This window comes from Falco punctatus (assembly GCF_963210335.1).
Source record: "Falco punctatus genome assembly, chromosome: 1".
Classification (NCBI taxonomy): domain Eukaryota; kingdom Metazoa; phylum Chordata; class Aves; order Falconiformes; family Falconidae; genus Falco; species Falco punctatus.
The window spans coordinates 66,300,527-66,318,937 of NC_137580.1; the positions used below are offsets into that span (position 1 = coordinate 66,300,527).

Sequence of the window (18,411 nt, forward strand, 5' to 3'; positions counted from 1 at the left end):
AGCTTAAACACATCTTCTCTACAGCCTGCACAAGGAAGCCTGATCTGAACTGAAGTCTAGAGGTAGTATTGAAATATAAAGAGCAGACGAGTTACTTATGTTCGTTCATTCTTTCCACTTTTCTTCCACAGACGTGTAATGCTTTCTTATCAGACCTATTAGCAGAAAAGTTTAATGTACTAAAAAAGCAAACATAAAGCCTCAACTTCATGAGAAACTGTTTAGAATCCCTGTGAAACCATGCTTAATTAACTGTCTTGTGTCATGTTGCATAAGTGATAGACTTATTTTTTTCCCCTCTTAGTGGTTTCCACAGTTCTGTGCATGGGTGCCATCCTGATTTAATGACCTAGAATTATCTCTAATTGCTGTTCTACTCTTCTTTCCCACACCATGTGGGGCAAGGAACTTTTCTCATGATAATAGTGCCTTAGCTTTTTATTTATTTTAATTTCTTTTTCACTCATATCCTTTTATGCCCTTATCTGAAGCTTCTTAAAATCAATCTGTTCCATAGCACGGAAGGAGAATGACTTGGCACATCCTTGCACTGAGGGCTTTCCAAAGAATAGTTTCCCCAGGCCAGTTGGACATTTGCGAAGTGAGTGCCATACAAGTGAGATGCTTAGAATCCCTCTACTCAGTAAGGGGTCAGAGCACTCCCCAGGCACAGGAGGACTCGCTCTGAATGTTTGGCATAGGTTAGATAAATCATGCACTAAAAACACTTGGGTTTTCTCCCGTATTGTCGTACAGAGGGTGAAGAAAAATAACTGTAACATAAGCACATACCCCACATATGCGTAAAAGCAAAGGGAGGTGAACTGTATCTGTAATGTCTATATTGTAATAGTTCTAGTATCTGAAGGAAGATGTGGTAAAAAGAGGTATCAGGGCCAGAGGTGGATTGAAGGAAGCAGGAGAGGATAAAGCACAGCACACCTAACCTGTGCGTAGCTCAAACATGCCACATCAGGCAGTACAATAAAAGTGTGTATATGTGTTAGAAAACCTGCCGTCTAGTTAATCTGCATGTCATTTAGCAGTTCAGACTTTTCAAGTTTCTAAACTGAAACACTTGCTCTGCTCCACCTTTTCTGCCAAAGTATGATCCTAGATTTGTGCTTTTTGGCCTCAGGAGCATATGGAGCATAGGCGCAAGCTATGTTGCTCCAGCATCTAATATCCAGCAACTCCCATTATGGCACATTAGGGAAAAAAAAAAAAAAAAAAAAAGGCAGTATTTTTTCAAGAAGTGCTGTTTCTATTTTGACAACCTGAACTGTCAAATTTAGTCCCTGTGTGGAAAGTGAAGGCTTGTAACCATCTGAACCTCTTTTCCTCTCAACACCACGTGCTGCTAAGCTACATCCCACGATTCCACGGCCGCAGAGCCAGCACCAGCCCAGGCGGGTGAAGGTGCTTTTGACCCCGCGGCTGCCAGGCTTTCCGAGCTGCTGCATTCACCCCCCTTGCCCACCCGCCGGCGTCCCCTCTGGCGCTGGAAGGCTGTGCCACCCCCCGTGCCCGTGTCGCCACCCGCTTATGTCTTCTCCCGCAGCGACTCGTAGCTACAGGGGGAACAGATTGCGGGCAGGGCAGGGGGGCTGCGGCCCGAGGCCACTCACCGCCCTCCCCGGGCCTCCCCGTGCCGGCGGCAGAAAGGCCGAGGCGCGGCACCTCACCCCGGCCCCGACGGCCCGCCTGACGTCACTTCCCGCCGCCCGCCCGCCCGCCGCCACGGGGCCGCCCCTAACGGCCGTTCTCCCCCATGGCGGCGGCGGCGGCGGCGGCCGGGGGGGTGGGCGGCGGCGGCTCGGCGGCGCTGGGCGACAGCAGCGCCATCGACTACTCAGTGCATGAGGCGTGGAACGAGGCCACCAACGTCTACCTGCTGGTGGTGCTGGCCAGCCTCGCCCTCCTCGTCTACGCGCGGCGGTGAGGGGAGGCCGCGGGGGTTGGGGGGGAGGCCGCGGGGGGCGGGGCGAGGGCTCCCGCCGGGAAGCGGCCGCGCCGGCCCCACGTGTAGCCGTGCCGTGCCGTGCCGGGCCAGGCCTCTCACCGCCTTGCCCCCTCGCAGGAACAAGAGGAGGATCATGCGCATCTTCACCCTACCCCCAGCCGCCGAGACGCCGCCCGAGCCGAACTTCTACGACAGTATGAAGAAGATCCGCCTGCGGCAGCAGCTGGAAATGTATTCCATCGGTGAGTCGGGAAACGAGGGGGCTCGCTGGGCCTGCGGGTTACCGAGGACGGTTCCTGCAGGGGTGGCCTTGAGCCCTGCCCGTTCTCGTGCGGTGGGGACACTAGGGCAGAGCCTCTGTCCTGCAGCACCATGTAGGGAGCAGGCGTTCTGCAGGAACGTGGGTCGCAGGGTTGAGGCGTGAGGAGGTGCGGAGTGAGGGAACAGCCGCGTGATTCTCTTAGAGCTGTCAAAACGAATCCAGTGTTGAAGTTAAAAATACATGGGAATGTCTGAATATTGTCCAAATATGGACGGATTTGTAATAGTTGAGAGGCCTGGGGAATCACCAGTAATTCAACTTCATAAATTGAGAATAAATGAGAATTTTACTTTGGCAACAACTGTTAACACTCCTATCTTAATGTTGAAGGTCAGGATCTCCATGCCTCTGATACTCCAGAGGTCCAGTTCAGAGAAACACCTGCACTTGCTTCACATCTGCCGTACATGCAGGCCTAGAAGAAATACTTAATGAGATGAAACCTTTTAAATATAAAGATTCTCAAACCAGGCCACTGCATTCTGTAGGAACAAAACTGTATGTGCTTCCTACCAAGGAATGCCTGCTGGCATTCATTGTCGGTGTTTGTTCCACCGCATACAACTCTTTGATCTTCCTTTGCCTTGCTAACCAGATTAATTTTGAAGTCAGTGTAGTTGTTAGCTTGTGGCTTGTTGTGGAGGAGATGAGTGATGTGGAGATCAGTTGTGTGACTGAGTCGTTCAGGTCATCTCTAATAATACTTCTGAAGCCATAGTCTTTGATATTTTTTTTTTAAATGAAAGGACCCAAATGGAATAATAGTTCTCTGCCATTAACTTACTGACATTTTGCTATGACCCTGCTGTTCAGCCTTTCCAAGGCTGTACGCTCCAGGGCTAGTTCCATGCAGTGACTGAAACTTCCCCTTGTGTGGCTAAGTGGTGAAATTACATTCTCTAACCTTAAGTCTGTTTCTTGATTGTTATATGTATACCTGTATACGTGCACACACATATATATAATAAACGGTATAATCAGTGTTGATCGGTGTTTCTTTTTTTCAGCAAGGAAGTATGAACAGCAGCAGCAGCCACCAAAACAGACTGAAAGTGTACAACTCTCAGTGGAATGAAGCCCACAATTGTAGGAACTCAGGATATGTTTCCAGTGCTGATGATAACAGCCAGTGTGGAGCTATTTTCAACGCCTCTTAATCGATACATAGCTGAAGGCAAGGGGGAAAGGAAGAGGACTCTCCTGAAAACTTTGTTCTCAGTAGCTTTTCTCTGAGCCCCGTGAAGTAAACAGAGTGCCTGCTGAAACATTCAGCGTGAAAGTACCCAACACAGCACAGACGTGCTCAGAGAAACCTCTGAGGGTAGAGAAGCGCAGTTTTAAATTATTTCTTTCTCAGCTAGCACCTTGGAAATAAGCTCCTACCTTCTCTGGTAACAGCACCCTGGAGAAAGCAAGGCAGTACCTATCTGCTCGGAAACCCTTTTGTTCCTTGATCACGCATTGTTGAATTTGCGAAATGCGTTCGGTAAATGTGAATGAAGATACTATGGCCTTACTACCTAGTGAAGGTGAACACCTTTGAGAGCTTGGCTTGTGGCTGGCAGTAGTGCAGAAAGGTTCTGCTCTCTGTTTATATGGGGGTTGTGTATGCAATACTGTGAACCTTTCCTGGAGAAACGAAGAAGTACGCAGTGAACTGCAGGTCTAGAAGATGCTTAAGGCCAGTACTCTAATGTTAACAGCAAAGGTGGTTAGGTTAGTCAAATTGCTTTAAAGAGTGGGATTGCCTATAAAAACTTGTCTAAGGTGATGGCTTATCCAGAAGAGACATCACACACCAGTTACTTTTTTCTTTCTAGGTAAATCACAAAATCAGTGATTTCAAAGAATACTGCAGAAATTTCTTAATAAAAGCACCTGATCATGAAAACTACTCGAAGATGTATCATGCTGTAATTCCTAACGTTACACGACTTTGAGGGGGCAGAATGGTCAACAGAATGCCAACAAACAGCACGGAGAGCTGGGAGCGTGTGGCCAGAAAGAGGGATTTTTTTCTAATTCTGTGCTAAAATACATTAAATCTTGGAGTAAATAGCACTGCAGCTCTATTCAGATAAGAGCAGATGTGGCTTTGTTCACCAAATCTGGTTTATTAGATTGAAATTATCTGTACCTTAGCGTCTGTAGGGACAGTAAAACATGACCGGGGCCGCACGGACCACGGCAGAAGGCGGCTCAGCAGGTTTCCCCCGTGAAAAGGGGCTTGTTCGGGTGAAGCCGGTGGCCCCTGCCGGCGGCTCCCCGCGTGTAACAGAGGAGAAGGGCAACGCGGCGGGGCCGAGGGCTGGTGGGAGGCAGCGCCGCTCCCCCGCTGCGACGGGGAGCAGGGAGCCGGGAGCCCTCGGAGCGCGCGGGAGCGCCGGGCCGCTGCCCGGCCACTGCCTCCCCCGAGGTCTTCCGGGCTCTGCGGCGTCTCCCCGTTACTTAGCGGTACCTAGGCGGGCCAGAGACCCGCCTCCGACCGAGCCCCCGGGGCGCCGCTGCCCGCCCGGCCCTATCCGCTCCGCGGAAGCGGCGCCCTTCCTGCCCCGCGCCGACCTCACTTCCTGCCGCCGCTTCCGCCTCCGGGCCGCGCCGGTTGCTGCTGCCGCCGCTGTCGCCGTCGTTGCTGCTCGGAGGCCGGGGGACAGCCGCCGGGCGGTGAGTGGGGCCGTGGCGGGGCACGCGCGCGGGGGCGCCCCGTTCTCGCCGCTCCCCTCGCCCCGTCCGCGCTGAGGGAAGGGGGGCGGCGCGCGGGGGCCGTTGTGAGGCGGGAAGGGGCCGCCTGAGGAGAAAGCGCGGGCGGGGGCGGGGCCGGGAGGGGGCGGCCGGCGCCGGCTGCGGCCCCGCTGGAGGCCCGCGGGCAGGCTGCGCGCTGCCGGGCCGGGCCGGGCGGGCTGTCCCCGCCGTCCCCCGCGGGAGGGCTTTCTGCGTCCTCTGCCCGCCTGCGCCCCGCGGCCGCCGCAGCGCTGTCCCGGCGCGGCGCCCCTGGCTGTGCCGAGACGCGGCCGCCCTTCCCGCCAGCCCTGCCCCCCGAGCGGGCACGGGACGCGGGCAGCGCGGGGGCGAAGCCTTTCTAATGGCGCATCCTCTGTGACGCCCGCCGGGGCTGCTGTCCTCCACAGCCATCCGCTGCGGCTCCACACGTGTCAATAAAGCAGCATGTCAGAACGAACCCCATCTTTTCAGTTTACTAAACCCAGACGTCATTCTGTCTGTAGCTAATAATTTTACAATTTCCCTCTCAGCTGAGCTAGAAGCACCATGAAGCGCTTAGAAATCTCGAGTGGCTTGCAACTCCGCTTGTATTCGTGGACCTGAGGTAGTGGCACAAGTATCTTACAAACTTACTTGTTGAGATAAAGCATTTTTGATGAGAAACAGCAAAAGCAAAAGATTTTCCAGGGCCTGTACCTTTTTGATTTGCTAGGGTGTTAGAAGAGTGCTGCATGAGCCACGAGCGAAGGGCAGGTAGTGGTTTGCTTTCCTGATTCAAGTGCAGCTATTGAAGTTCTGTCCCAGCAAAACTATACCATGTTTTGTTAGGGTTTTTATATTTCAGTTTTGCAGTACAAGTATGCTTTGGGATGGGATGGAAGGTGCAGTCAGCTATTTTAATTTTACCTCAGATTTCTGCAGTGATTTTTACCTATTAATTCATGATATTGCATATAGGGAAAAAGTGCTTTCTTTAATTGGTAATAAAACAGTTGATTCCTAAAAGCAAAGGCAGAGACGATAGATGTTTGGGGGTTTTTTGTGTCCATTTGTTGTAGTTGGTCTTGTAGGCGTGCACGGGAATGGATTCTCAAACTCTCATGGAACTTTGTTCATGATGAATTATTAGATGTCTTGGATGGAGAAAGCTTGTTTATGACCTTTAAAAGAATTGTGCCAAAGTTATCTTTAGTTGCATTTATTTTTGAGAATGCTGTACAGAGGCAAATCTCTCTGGTTTACTCAATACTGTTTAAAAAGCTATTATGATATGTAGAATTAGTGGTGTCTGATCACAAAAAGCATGTGAGGGGAAGCTTTCAAAGCAGTTAAACCTTTGCACCTATAAGGTGCCACAAAAAAAGCATTAAGAAGTTCCTCTCAACTGTAAGCTGGATGTCTTTTAGAGTCTGGCTGCTCTGTTGTGTCCGTGGGAGCTGCTAAACAGTCAGATCTTTGTAAATGCAGTCTTCAGGTGGAGTTACAACCATGGCTCTCTAATCTTATGTGAAAACAATAATCTTCTGTTAAATCGTGGAAAAGTCATCTCTCTCCTCATAACTAATATGTGGCTGGCTAGGTTTTATACTCAGCGCTGCACAGAAGATCAAAGCTTTTTGGACAGAGCTTTATGAATTCCGTGGCAAGGCTCAAGAGGGTCTTAAATATTTCTAAGCTATGAGTGTGACTGTTTAAAGCTGAAGACGATGTAAACTCTGGGGGCCTTGTAGTGGAAATGTCTTCCCCTGTGCCATGAGGATTTTGAGTTTCAGTCCGGTGTTACATGCCTGGATAGTACGAATTGGCATGTGCCAGCTGAGTACAGATGAGAACATAGCCTGTAGCAGCTGCTGTGGTGTCTTATAGCCATAAGAGTTACGAATTTCAGGAGTGTGATGCTCAGGTGCTGCTAAACTTTCTGTCAAACTTCCCTTCCAAAACTGCCTCATCCATCACGAAGACCCGCAGGGGAAGCCTTTGCAGTACACTTCTACTGCTGACAGCAGTAGAAGCGCTGAAAGCAGGGAGAAGATCCCAGTGCCTTCGTCTGAGGGCAGTTTGCAGGGAAGCTTCTTCAGCGCAGTGCAAAATTATTCATTGAGAATATCCTAACCTGTGATGAATCTTTCTGTAATTTACATTTTGCATATATGTTTAAGCAACATTGGCTAAAAGCCTGGTGACAGCACAGGGCTCTGGAATGTCTCCTTGTTGCCTGGTAGTTTATTCACGTTAGCTTACTTCCGTGAGCATAATTGCTCCTTTTAAAGTTCTCCTGAACTCAGGAGTGCCACTGCTATTGAGCAAGCTGAAATTATACACGCTACAGAGAGAAAGGTGGGTATGTTGCAACCTAACCTCTTTTTCCAAGGAATTGAAAAGATTTTGCCCCAGCCCTAATTTCTACATTAAAGAGATTGAAAATTGTCGCTACGTGCCTTCTTCGATGGTGAGGAAGCACCATGTTATTAACTCTGTGATGTCTTTGGCCTGTGATGCCTAAAGAGCAATAGCATTTGGAGGAGGCTTGCTGACAAAGTGGAGTCTTCAGGCATGGTTGCTCACACTCCAAATCGGAAGTAGTGATCAAAAGGCGTTCCCTTTCCCCTCCAAACAATTAAACCATGTTTTAGTCATGGTAAGGAGCCTAGCTGATGTCACCTGATTTATTAAAATAGTCACTCAAACAAAAAGGCAGCACTTGATCCTGTCCTTGAGACAGGGCTGCCACAGAAGAGCAGAAGGTTTCCGTGCCTCGGGCCTCTGAGAATGGAGGTAAGATCCTTTACTTTGCAGCTGTGTTTCTGTTGTGGAATAAGAGTTAAGGGCTAAGAAAAAGTTTCTTGTAGTCTAACAAGCTCCATCTGAAATTGGTGTCGCCTGGATCGGCAGGACTCCCTGCTGGCTAAGGGGCAGATACTGATATGACCAGAGATACTGACCAGTTGTAGAACACCCCAAAGCCAGTGCAAATGTCTCATGAGAAATCTGATGTTGGTGAGTGGAAATTGGTGCTGCTTCTTCTGTAATAGAAGGCAAGAAGGGAGGAGGAAAAAACCCACGTCGTGTTAAGAGCATAAGGCTCAGGATTTTTTTAGGCAAGAGGAATCTTGCCTTAATAATACTTTTTTTCAAATCTCTGATAAAAAAAGGCCAATAAAACTCAGCGCTTCCTTGTCTCTGTGAAATCTGTGTTTACAAGGAAAAGGCTAGGAACCTTTTTAAGAATGAAGGTGCTTTGCCTGATTTTTGCAAGGAATGTCTAAGCTTTGGGTGTTACTTTAATAAAAATAATTCCTGATCTTTTTATGGAATAGCTAAACTCTGGGCGTTACTTTAAAAAAAATAACTTCAAACTCCAAGGTTAACAGAATTGCTAAAAGGAGTTAGTTCTCAATGAGAAAAACAATAAACTGAATTTGGAATTTCTGAACCAAGCCCTTGAAGGCAATTTGTGGCAAAACTTCAGAAAAAGATTTTTTTATTTTTTTTTTTTTTTTATAAAATAGCCGTATATCTTCCTTCTCAATTACAGCTAGGCAGTGCTTTGAAAAGTGGTTCTCCCCTTGCAGAGGCCTAAGAATGAGATATTTTAGGAGAACTGGGTTTAATTTTAATTTAACAGTCTAATTAATTAAGAATCCTAATAAGGGGCTGCTCAAATTAAGGATTTGCTGAAACTGGAGTCTGAGAAAATACTTACATTTGCATATCCGAATAAAAACTTATATTGTGAGTCTGCAAAGGAGTAATCCCCTTCAGTTTATAGAATACAAATTTTGAGATTATAGAAGCATTTGTCTTTTTTGTAATGGAATAGAATGAGTATGGTGAAAAATCTTGGCCAGCAGGAGGGCTGTATTACTTTCCAAAGTATCCTCTGGATCATCCTGAAAACATAGTTTCTAATATGTTCTTGACTGACAGTATAGGGTGTGAAGCATAAATTCCTGAGCAGGGAAGATGTATGTTGGTTGTGCAATGGGAGACTCCATGTGATCTCGTTATTTATGGTGCTTCTCTCAGATGTCTTTCTGGGACTCGAACAGCTGCTGTCAACTTTACCCAGCACAGAGTACTCTGTATGTTTGAACAACTCAGTTTTGTCGTGGCTCCCATCATGGTGTACGCTCTGATGAGCAATATTAGAACCAACTTCTGTGACACTGGTTGTAAAAAAAGAACAGAACTTAGGGAACCCTTTTACTGATTGGGGAGGGGTGGGTAATAATACCATCTTCTATAGCTTTGGTTGGTGGACATTAGGGAGTGATAGTTGAAGGCGTCCAAATTCTTTATGCTGTAATATGGAAGGAAGGGTAGACTGACAGATGAGGAAGTCTTGCTTTTTCTTTGCAGAGGGAAGTTCAGAAGGGTAGAGGCAGAGGTGCAGACTTTTTCAATCTTACCTCTTTTCTTCATGACCATCTTGTTGAATGGCAGCAACTGTTGTTTGCAGGAACTTTCCCTCACTTTTGTAAGGAGCTGCGGTTCATCTTGCGTGATATGTGGCATTGCCATTGCTAAATAGGTCCAAATCTACAGTCAGATAAGGGTTGGAATAATTGATGTTCTCAGCTCAACTTAACTAAGTTCACATGATCTGTAAGTGGCCAGAGGATTTTTTCTTAGGCAAAGTATGTACTGCTTGTACATTTATTTAAGGCTATTTTTAGCACAACAGACTGAGAATTCTAGCAGCCAAAAATACCTTTGTTGAGTCCGTTAAAAGATTTCCTTACCCAAATTCCGGGTTTGTGTGTGACAAAACAGAAAATATCCCATCTTTTTTACTTCATCTTCAGTAATGACCCAAAAGCAGAGCAAGCATTGCACTCAAGGCCTCCGAGATTTCTTTTACCGCTGCTGATGGGAGAATTGTTCTATATCATTACTGTCTTCTCTTTCGACCTCAGCAAATTCTGAAATGCCAAAGGCAAACCACTTGATGGCTGATCAGAGGTCCTGGAGATGCTGTTACGGCAGTGCTCTGAAACTTGTGGCTTGGACCACAATTTGAGGGTTGCCTAAGAGCATAGTAGAAGTACTCGGTTCAGTATGTTGTCTTTATACATGTGAGACAGAAGAACAGGAAAGTGTTTATGGCCTCTTAGAAAGTATTAAGATCATCACTCTGGCACAGAGTTTCTAAGACTGCTGCATAACTATTAAATGTCTTGGGGGTTGGTCGTTGAGAAGTATGCAATGGGACAAATTAACTGCCATTATGAGACCTGTGATTTTATTGACTAATCAGTATGTGATACTCAAATATAGAAAAAAATTGCATGTGGTTGTATTACTTAATGAGCTAATAGCTGGCAAAGCAGTACCTATTACCATGTCTGCTAGTGCTATTTTGATCCGTTTGTTTATGGACCATAGGCTGTGACAGGAGTTTTCTCTTGACCGGTTGCTTGCCTGAAGATTTTTCTAAAGAGGGATGATATCGTGTAATTTTGTTTTTGGTTGAGGCAAAGAAGTGTCCTCTTGCCATAATGTACCAGTTCCAAGCCTGTAATCAAAACAGTTGCAATAAAACAGTGATGGCTATGTGGTGTTTCTCACAGATGCTGTAAAAGCTCTGTCATCTCCCTGGGGGGCCATTTTACCATAAGAGATCAGTCAGACGTACTTTTTCTCTCCTAAAAACTTTAGGATTAAGGTTCTGTGGCCTGGGTTCCAAAGTTTTAGCTCCAGAGGCTGGGATAAGAAAATGAAGCCCAAATAGTTACTGTAAACAGGACTATGTTTTGGGGAGACAAGAGGATCCAGAACCTCGAGTTTGCTTTAGGAGTCTCCTTTCTTTGTCTGCTGCTTGCATACATCTCCCCCCCCCAACATTTGTTGTATGAAGGTGTGGCTATATACCTTGATGCCTCTTGCAAGTGTTGTGTGAGCAGGAACAGCGGTGACTAATCACACTGAAGCTTTAATAAGTACTTGGTATAATAGTCATGATGAATATGTCATGAACTCATCCATGAGTAACAACACAGGCTAAAGTTACTTCACAGAGGAACCTGAGGCCCACAGGAACGTCAGCCATGAGCAAAATGAGATTGGTTTTGCTTGGTTGGACACTGTTGTTCTTTATTCAGACGTGGAGGTGGAAGGGGAATTCTTTGCTCAGAGGGAGAGGTTCCTGTGTGACTTTGAAAAGCCCAGCATGGTATGCTTCTTGTCTGTTCTTTTATAACTAAATTCATCAGCATCTCAAGGGGGTTCAAAGAACACAACACTGGGCAAAACAGTTTGCTTGTAAGGGTAGCAGCTCTGGAGTGGAAAACACCTGAAAAATGAGCTTGCAAGATATGGTAGAGAGGCCTACTGTAATTCTGGTGGAGCTGCCAGCTTCCAGCAGATTCCAGAAGTTCAGCGGATAGAAATGTTGCTGGATAACTGATAGATGTTGCTAGGTTGTTGCCTTAAAGACCCTCAGATTGTGTTCCCGCTCTGTAACAGGGCACAGTATGGCATGGGAGCTTACTGTGAAAGCAGTGCTGGAGCCCTCGGAAGGGGAAGAGAGGTGGTTTAATAGCAGTGCTAGTTCCCATAGTGCAAGAAAAAGGACGTTGAAATGAAATTGAAAATCAGTACATTGGAAACCTGGCATAATTATACCACATGATATTACCGAGGCCAAAAGTTTAGTTGGATTCAAAGCAGACCTAGACATTCACATATATATATAATGACAATGTCCAGAGTTGCAGTAAATAGGATTACAAATAAATTAAACCTTCATGCTAATTGATGAGGTCAGGAAGGAATTTCCCCTTTGGGTGAATTACATCATTGTTCACTACCCCAGCTGTCCAGCCTTCTGAAGACTCTGGTCCCAATCACAGGAGGCAGGATTCTCAAACAGATGGACCAGCGATCTGACCTGTTGTGGCATTGCTTAGCTTACCTTGCCTGGGTAGGATCTCGTTGAAAGTATTTCAGAAGCATTTATACTTTTTGTAGGGTTTTCTGAGGCTACCTGTACTGCAGTGTATGTCTGCTTCTCCAGTTTCTCGTTGACAGAAGAGGACAGCTGTTGACAAAGTGCCTTTAATGAATCCTGAGAAGTGCCTGCTAACACGTCAGCAGCAGCCCACGTAAAGATGGATGGGTGTATAAGGCGTCGCTGTATTACTGTGTAGGTTAAAAAGTAGCTCTGTGAGCAGCTGAACTAATGAAGATGAGAGTTTCCTGCAGCTTACTCAGTTTTGGTGGCACTGTGGTATCTTAAACATCTTCCCTCCTTTCTTTCCATTACACAGCAGTACCGTGAGTGTCCCTGATTTTCCCAACACAGTGCCTGAGCAGCCTATCGCTGACCTGTAGTTCTTAAGTATATTTCATCACAACATGATGTCTCCCTGATGTTTGTGAATGAGGCACGTTGCTCGGGGCTTCTCAGTTATTTATTCTGCAAACCTGTTGTAGGAATTGAGCACTTGTGAAATCTCTATCCATTTCCATCAGATTAGCTTGAAATTTGCCTTATAATTTATGTTTCTGTGCATGGGACAGTTGGTGTGGTTATGTAACTATTGTTTCCTTGGGAAACAAGGAAAAGTATCATTTTTCCAAGCAAGTTGCCATGGAACACTCTCAAAGCAGTGAGGTGCATGAACAGTTACACCAAATAATCGAGGCACGTGTGCCTTTAAAACACGCACTGTTTAATCTTAAGACTTTCCCCAAGGTATAAGGGGAAGGCTTCCTTGCCAAAATACTGTAATTGAGTTAACAGTCTGGAAGGTTTCAGTGCTTTGTTATTGAGCTACAAAATTCTTCTGCTGGTGTTGGCCGTTATGAAGATCAAAGTTAGAAGTACCAGCCTACCAGTAAATTGTCTCTTCAAAAGAAAATTGAAAATTCCTCGGTTGTTTCAGGTGACAGCCAGCGTCAGATCTTTTTGACAATTATTAATCTTTCTTTGTAGCTCTCTTTCTGCCTGCAACAGTGAGCAGCCTGCATGTCTTGTACTCCGTATAGTGTATATGCTGAGTGTAGACACCTGATTAATGAGTGAGGATGTCAATAATAAATTGAGCTACTTGTCTGCAGTTAATTTCTGGTGCTCAGGGAGAATATGGAGTTTTGATGATTATGGAACAGTGAAATTGTGGTTTCTGTTTCTTGTAGACAGTGGTCGTCATGATAAAAGGTTAAGGATCACTGTGGTGTAAAAGAATTGGATGGTATCTGGACATGTTCTGGATGTTCTGCTATAGGACATGTGTGGCTGCATCTGCTTTTGTGCTCTGTAAGCTCCTGAAATCTGAGTTGCCTTTCCGGAGTAGGCAGTAGCATGCTTCTCAATAGCAGGTATGATTGCTGAGGCACTGGCTTTTAGGACTGTTTGCCTCCTAAGCACTTCACAGGGTAAGGACTTCTTCAAGAGTTCAGGGTAGAGGGAATATGTATTTTTCTTTGACATATAATCCCTGCACAGCAAGTAAATGTCCGGTTACTTAACAGCTATTGTTTCTGCAATACCCAGAGCACTGTCACGAGGGTTTCTTCCTTTGACTGTCCAAGGCTTAGTTATCTTCTCTGCTGCAGTGTGCGAGAACCAAAGCCAAGGCTTTTTGTGCTCAGATGGGACTCTGTCCCTACAGCTGTCTTTCGTTGCTAGCATAAGACACAAAGTGACCTGTCGTTTTGCTGGGAGGAGTTGGCGAAGGACTATGCTGTCTTTCTGAGTGAAGTGTACCCTGTGTGTGTAGCATGCTGCTGTGGAGTGCTTTTGCAGAAGAAAGGAGGATATTTCAGATGGGAGGTGGAATTCTGAGAATTTGAGATAGTATCTGATAAGAGGTAGGATCTGCTCTGCCTCTGCTAGGAAGAGATTTTGGTGCTAATGCTTATTTAAAGATGACCTTAACCCTAAAAGGGAGAGATAAAATTGCTTTCATCCTCCTGTCTTACTGAGAGCTGGCTGGTAGAATGGGTTTGGTGCCTGCTTATCTGTCTTGAAGGCTTCATGGCTGAGGAGGCTGCAGAAATCATTTCTCCTGCATGCCCTTGTTCAGCATTCCAGCAAAATCATGAGACAAAAATGGTTTGGGCTGCTTGTTTGGATGCAAGATGGCTGTGTCTCCATTTTGCGGATGAGTCATCTCTCTGCCACTGTGTTGTTAGACTCCGAACAGTGTTGCTGTTGGCTTTGGGCCCGCTTGATCCCAAGTTTTGGATGGCAAAAACAAATAGGCAAGTCACCTCCACCCTAATGCCAAACTTTATGATATGATTCTGGGGACAAAGACACATTGAAAATACCTTAGGCCTTTGTCACCTTGTAGTTAAACTGCTGTAATGCAGGGGAAGTGTCTCCTCCGGTACCCGATAAATGTGTAAAAATGCAAACTTACTGTGGAAGTTGTGTAGATTAAGGAGCAATGAATGGGGAAAGCAGAGGAGAGGCTTACATCTTAGCTTTTGGTCTCAGTTGTGGACTGGAGCTCTACTTACTCGGACAGATGGGTCCTGGGTAAAGATAACTTGCATTGTTTTTGGTAGCAGATAAGTTAGTAGATGGGTCAGTGGTTTCTTTCAGTTAAGCTGGCTGCTGCAGACTACTTCTGCAAGCTTGGCACCTGATGATGTTTTCCACAGTATGTAAGGCTGGCTGGTATGGGATTTCTGCAGCTTGTCATGTCAGGAATGGAGGTGCAAGTTGGGAGACTTCGTTAGTTACTGGAATTTTGGCACATGCTGTTTACATACCTAGTTTGACAAAACTTTGCTTTTGTGAAAGGAACTCTTATTTCCTAAAAGGAACTTGAATGAAAGTTGGGATTTTATTAAAGACACAGAGGCATATTATTATTCATCTTTCCTTGCTTCATCCCTGTGATGTTTCCTGTTTTGCTTCTTGAGATACAGGTGTCATGATGAGGAGCTTCTCAGAAACAGAAGTGGATGATGAGTGGAGATGAAGAAATCATACATTTAAGAAGTTGGCTCAAGTTTCCGTTACAGGCATGGAAAGTTTCTGAGACCAAGCCATGTGAGAAGAACATGAGTAAAGAAGAGGGAGATGTAGACCCAGACTTTCTAGAAGGGATTGCAGGATTTGAGAGGACGCTGCACAAACATCACGTAGTTTGCTTGCTTATTCATTTACCTGCACCCCTGGATTGTAATACTTTGTTTGCATATCTGTTTGGAAGTTGAAAAATCCCCTCACATCTGTGTCTTTAATATAATCATGGCTTCAGGCTTGTTTTAGGAAGAGCAGAACGTTGCTGTAGTTTTATTTGTGGATTAGATAGCTGCTGTTTTGTACTTGAAATCAATTTTGTTCTTTTGTAGAAACATACATTGAATATGGAGAAAATCAGACCATGACCGTTGAGGAAATCAGGGGGTTTGCTTGCATTTTATAAACAGCCTTTGCATAAAAAGTGTGACAGGTGCATAGGCAAAAGAAAAAAAGACAGCGCTAGTCCTCTAATTTAAGTAACCTTGTAATGTATTGTTCTTACGCTGTCCTTAGATGTCAGAATCAAATATTAATCAGCTCAATCTTTTTTACTTGGCTGTTGGTCACAAAAATATTCCAGATAGGTAAGATTTCTTGGCAGGACTGTGGGGTTTTAAGTGCAGATTACTTAGTATTGGGTTAGGGGAGAGCTTTTTAGAAGGGTAGTTTTTTGATAATCTTGGCTGTTACGTGACATATCTCCAAGGATATGCTAGCTATGCAGTCCAGCAACTTAAGATGCTGTGAACAGACTTAATTGTAGTAAGTCTTTGATATGTAGGTACTAAGACTTTGACATATATGTATTTATAATTTTAAAATTAAATGTAATTTCCTATATTGGACAGCATTGCTGGTAGAGGCAAAGAGAATCTTTATTTTTGTTATGAACTCTTATCTGGTCTTTTATCCTTAATAAAAGGCTATGGTTATTTTTGCATACTGACTGAATATTTGGCCTTTAAGAGTATATAATTAGATGGAAGAGTAAAAGCAGTTGTTAAAGAACTGTTTTTCTAATGAATGTAGTTTGAAATCATATAATTTTAGTTTCTTCTGAACAGATGTGATTAGTGTGTTGGAAATAGTTTTACAGTGGATATAAAGGGAACAGTTGAGAGACAGTGGCTGAAAATCTGTCCAGCTATTTTTGTAGCTAACAGTTATATTTTTTTCAGTCTCTTTACTTAGATTTTTCCATATAACTGAACAGCTAAATTACAATTGGATACAAAAACTATTTGCACTTAGTAATATTTATATTTCAAAATAGGTTTTATTGTACTAATTGATAAGTAAATCACAATGACTGTGAGAAAATCCTAGCTTATATTATTACTTTGATAGAAATTTGCATATGGGATAGTATTGTCTGTATCGTATAAAAATGTTTTCATGGATTTTTAGCTGCTGAAACTGAATTCAATAAACTTTAGTTACTGTTGTTGACTGGAACAAGTAAATTGCACATTTCTGTTTTCTTTGCATTACCTCTGCTGCCTCTGTGTTCACCTAGTGTTTCTTCCAGCATTACTCCTTACATGGTATTTGCTTTCTTTAGATTGACCCGTGAGGCACTCTTGGTGTGGGTTTTTGGCATGTTCTTGTGGAAGACTTTCTCGATGGAGAACTGTGCCTCTGAGTTTATGCAATTACTTTATGTTTTCTGAATAAACTGTAGAAAAATCATAGGCAAAATAAAACCCAGGATTAGTATGGTAGCCAGTGGGTCCATATGTAATTTTTTCATATTTTAAATATATTTGTCAGTAACTGATGAATGTATTTTAAAGTAGATACAGAAGGATACCTGAATTTCACATTAGATTAGTGACACTAGTGTATCCCAGATTGAATGTACATTAGTGAACAGTATGATCTACATTCTGGATTACTTTGGAGAATGGAAAATACTTTTTTGCTTGGTTGAGAAAATTTTAAATCTGGAAAGGATTGTGGTTTGTTTTTTTTAAACTCTAGTACTTCAGATTTGAAAGAAACAACCTTGTAATACAGCCCAATCTTATTGTAATCTGTTTAGTAATTTGTGTTAAATGAAGTAATTCAAAGGTGTTCCTGTCTACTGAAGGTTTAAAATATACAGAATCAAAATGCAGGAGATAATTGGTTAAATGCTTAGAGACAGTGTTGATTGAAACATTGAGACCATTTTGGGAGTACTGTGTTCCACTGTTTCAGAGCAACTGTTGTCTTCACAGTCATTTTGTTAATTTGATTTAATTTAATGTCTGGTTAATTCAAGGCTGAGGAACTGATGGGCAGTTGAAAAAATGGCATAATTAATGTTACCTTTTTAATTTGTGTGTAGAAGTGATGGAAGAGGAAATTACTTCTATGACTTCTGGAAGTCTTGGTGACCAGAAACAACCAGTTGTTTAGGAATTATAGATACCTTGTTTACTTCTTTAAAAGAAAAAATATTTTTACATACTTTTTTCCTGAGTATTCAGTGTTCTTTACATGATGATCCACTTGCTCATTTGTTTTACGCATAACTGAGTGATTTTTCTTCATCAGTATGACAAAGGTAGACTGTGGTCCCTTCCGGTTCTTACAAGAAAAGTGCTTCACACATGCTTCCATACTCCAGAGGACTCTTTACACATGGTGCGGTATTTGTCATACCTGGCTGCTGTAGACATCAGTATTTTTTTTTCTTTTTTTTTTTTTCCCCTCCTTTTTTGCCTTTTTTTTTTTTTTTTAATCCTGATACTTCAGCTGTCTGGGAATTTGCACCCTGCTTTTGGAGTGGTGTGACTCCTCTCTGTGCTTGTATGGAGTTGAGATGGCTGTGTCAGTGCTGTGCCATTCCCATTGTTGGGTAGGTCACTTTCTGCAAGGGAAATGCCTAGGTCTAGAGAAGTCCCTGTTCAAGCCATCATGGACGTAACAGGATCCTGGCATGGCTAGCTCTGGTTCTCACCCTTCTCCAGAAAGGCAGGGAAGAGGGAGGATTCCTTGTGGAATTCCTGACCTCTCAGCAGCATCCATGCTATCTTTCTTCCTCTGGGCAGCCGTTGCGGTGCTGTAATGCATCACTCTCATTAAAACAGCTAAGCTATAAACGCAGTTTTCAGAGAATGAGGCATGCTAGCTACTGATGCTGTTTGCTGGTGCCGTGTACTCAAATATCTTCCGCTACCTTAATGAGTTTCTGTTCCCTTTATAGCCTCTGTCAGCAAGCAAAGAAATTCTAGCTGTTTGAGCTCTTGCTGCAGATCAGTACACTCATCAGTTCACTGGGGGTGATGTGTGTCCCGTTATCCTGCTCATGCCTTTAGGAAGATGCTTTGTGCTTCTCCTGGATGCAGGTGCTGGACTGCTGAAGCACAAATGCTAAGGTTACCAGGGTTTGCTCCCAGGAAAAGCCCAGATGAAACACAGCTGTTGCTGCATGAGCAG

At 44.3% G+C, this 18,411-nt stretch overlaps 2 protein-coding genes across 3 annotated transcripts in view; both read left to right on the top strand.

The window, feature by feature from the left end:
- The first annotated feature begins 1,713 nt into the window (after window positions 1-1,713).
- On the top strand, window positions 1,714-4,179 carry SMIM19 (small integral membrane protein 19). The gene is made up of 3 exons (XM_080375767.1): window positions 1,714-1,938; window positions 2,081-2,205; window positions 3,293-4,179. Exons 1-3 carry the CDS (start codon window positions 1,772-1,774, stop codon window positions 3,358-3,360), a joined length of 360 nt encoding a protein of 119 aa, XP_080231893.1. The 5' UTR covers window positions 1,714-1,771; the 3' UTR covers window positions 3,361-4,179.
- Window positions 4,180-4,323: 144 nt separating this feature from the next.
- SLC20A2 (solute carrier family 20 member 2) overlaps window positions 4,324-18,411 on the top strand; it is a 59,562-nt gene continuing 45,474 nt past the window's right edge. Inside the window, exons 1-2 of one of the 2 annotated variants that reach the window (XM_080375684.1) lie at window positions 4,324-4,949; window positions 5,537-5,610. The gene's annotated coding sequence lies outside the window, so the exon portion shown is untranslated. The remainder of the gene's footprint in view (window positions 4,950-5,536; window positions 5,611-18,411) is intronic. The other variant, XM_080375683.1, reaches the window with a different exon arrangement.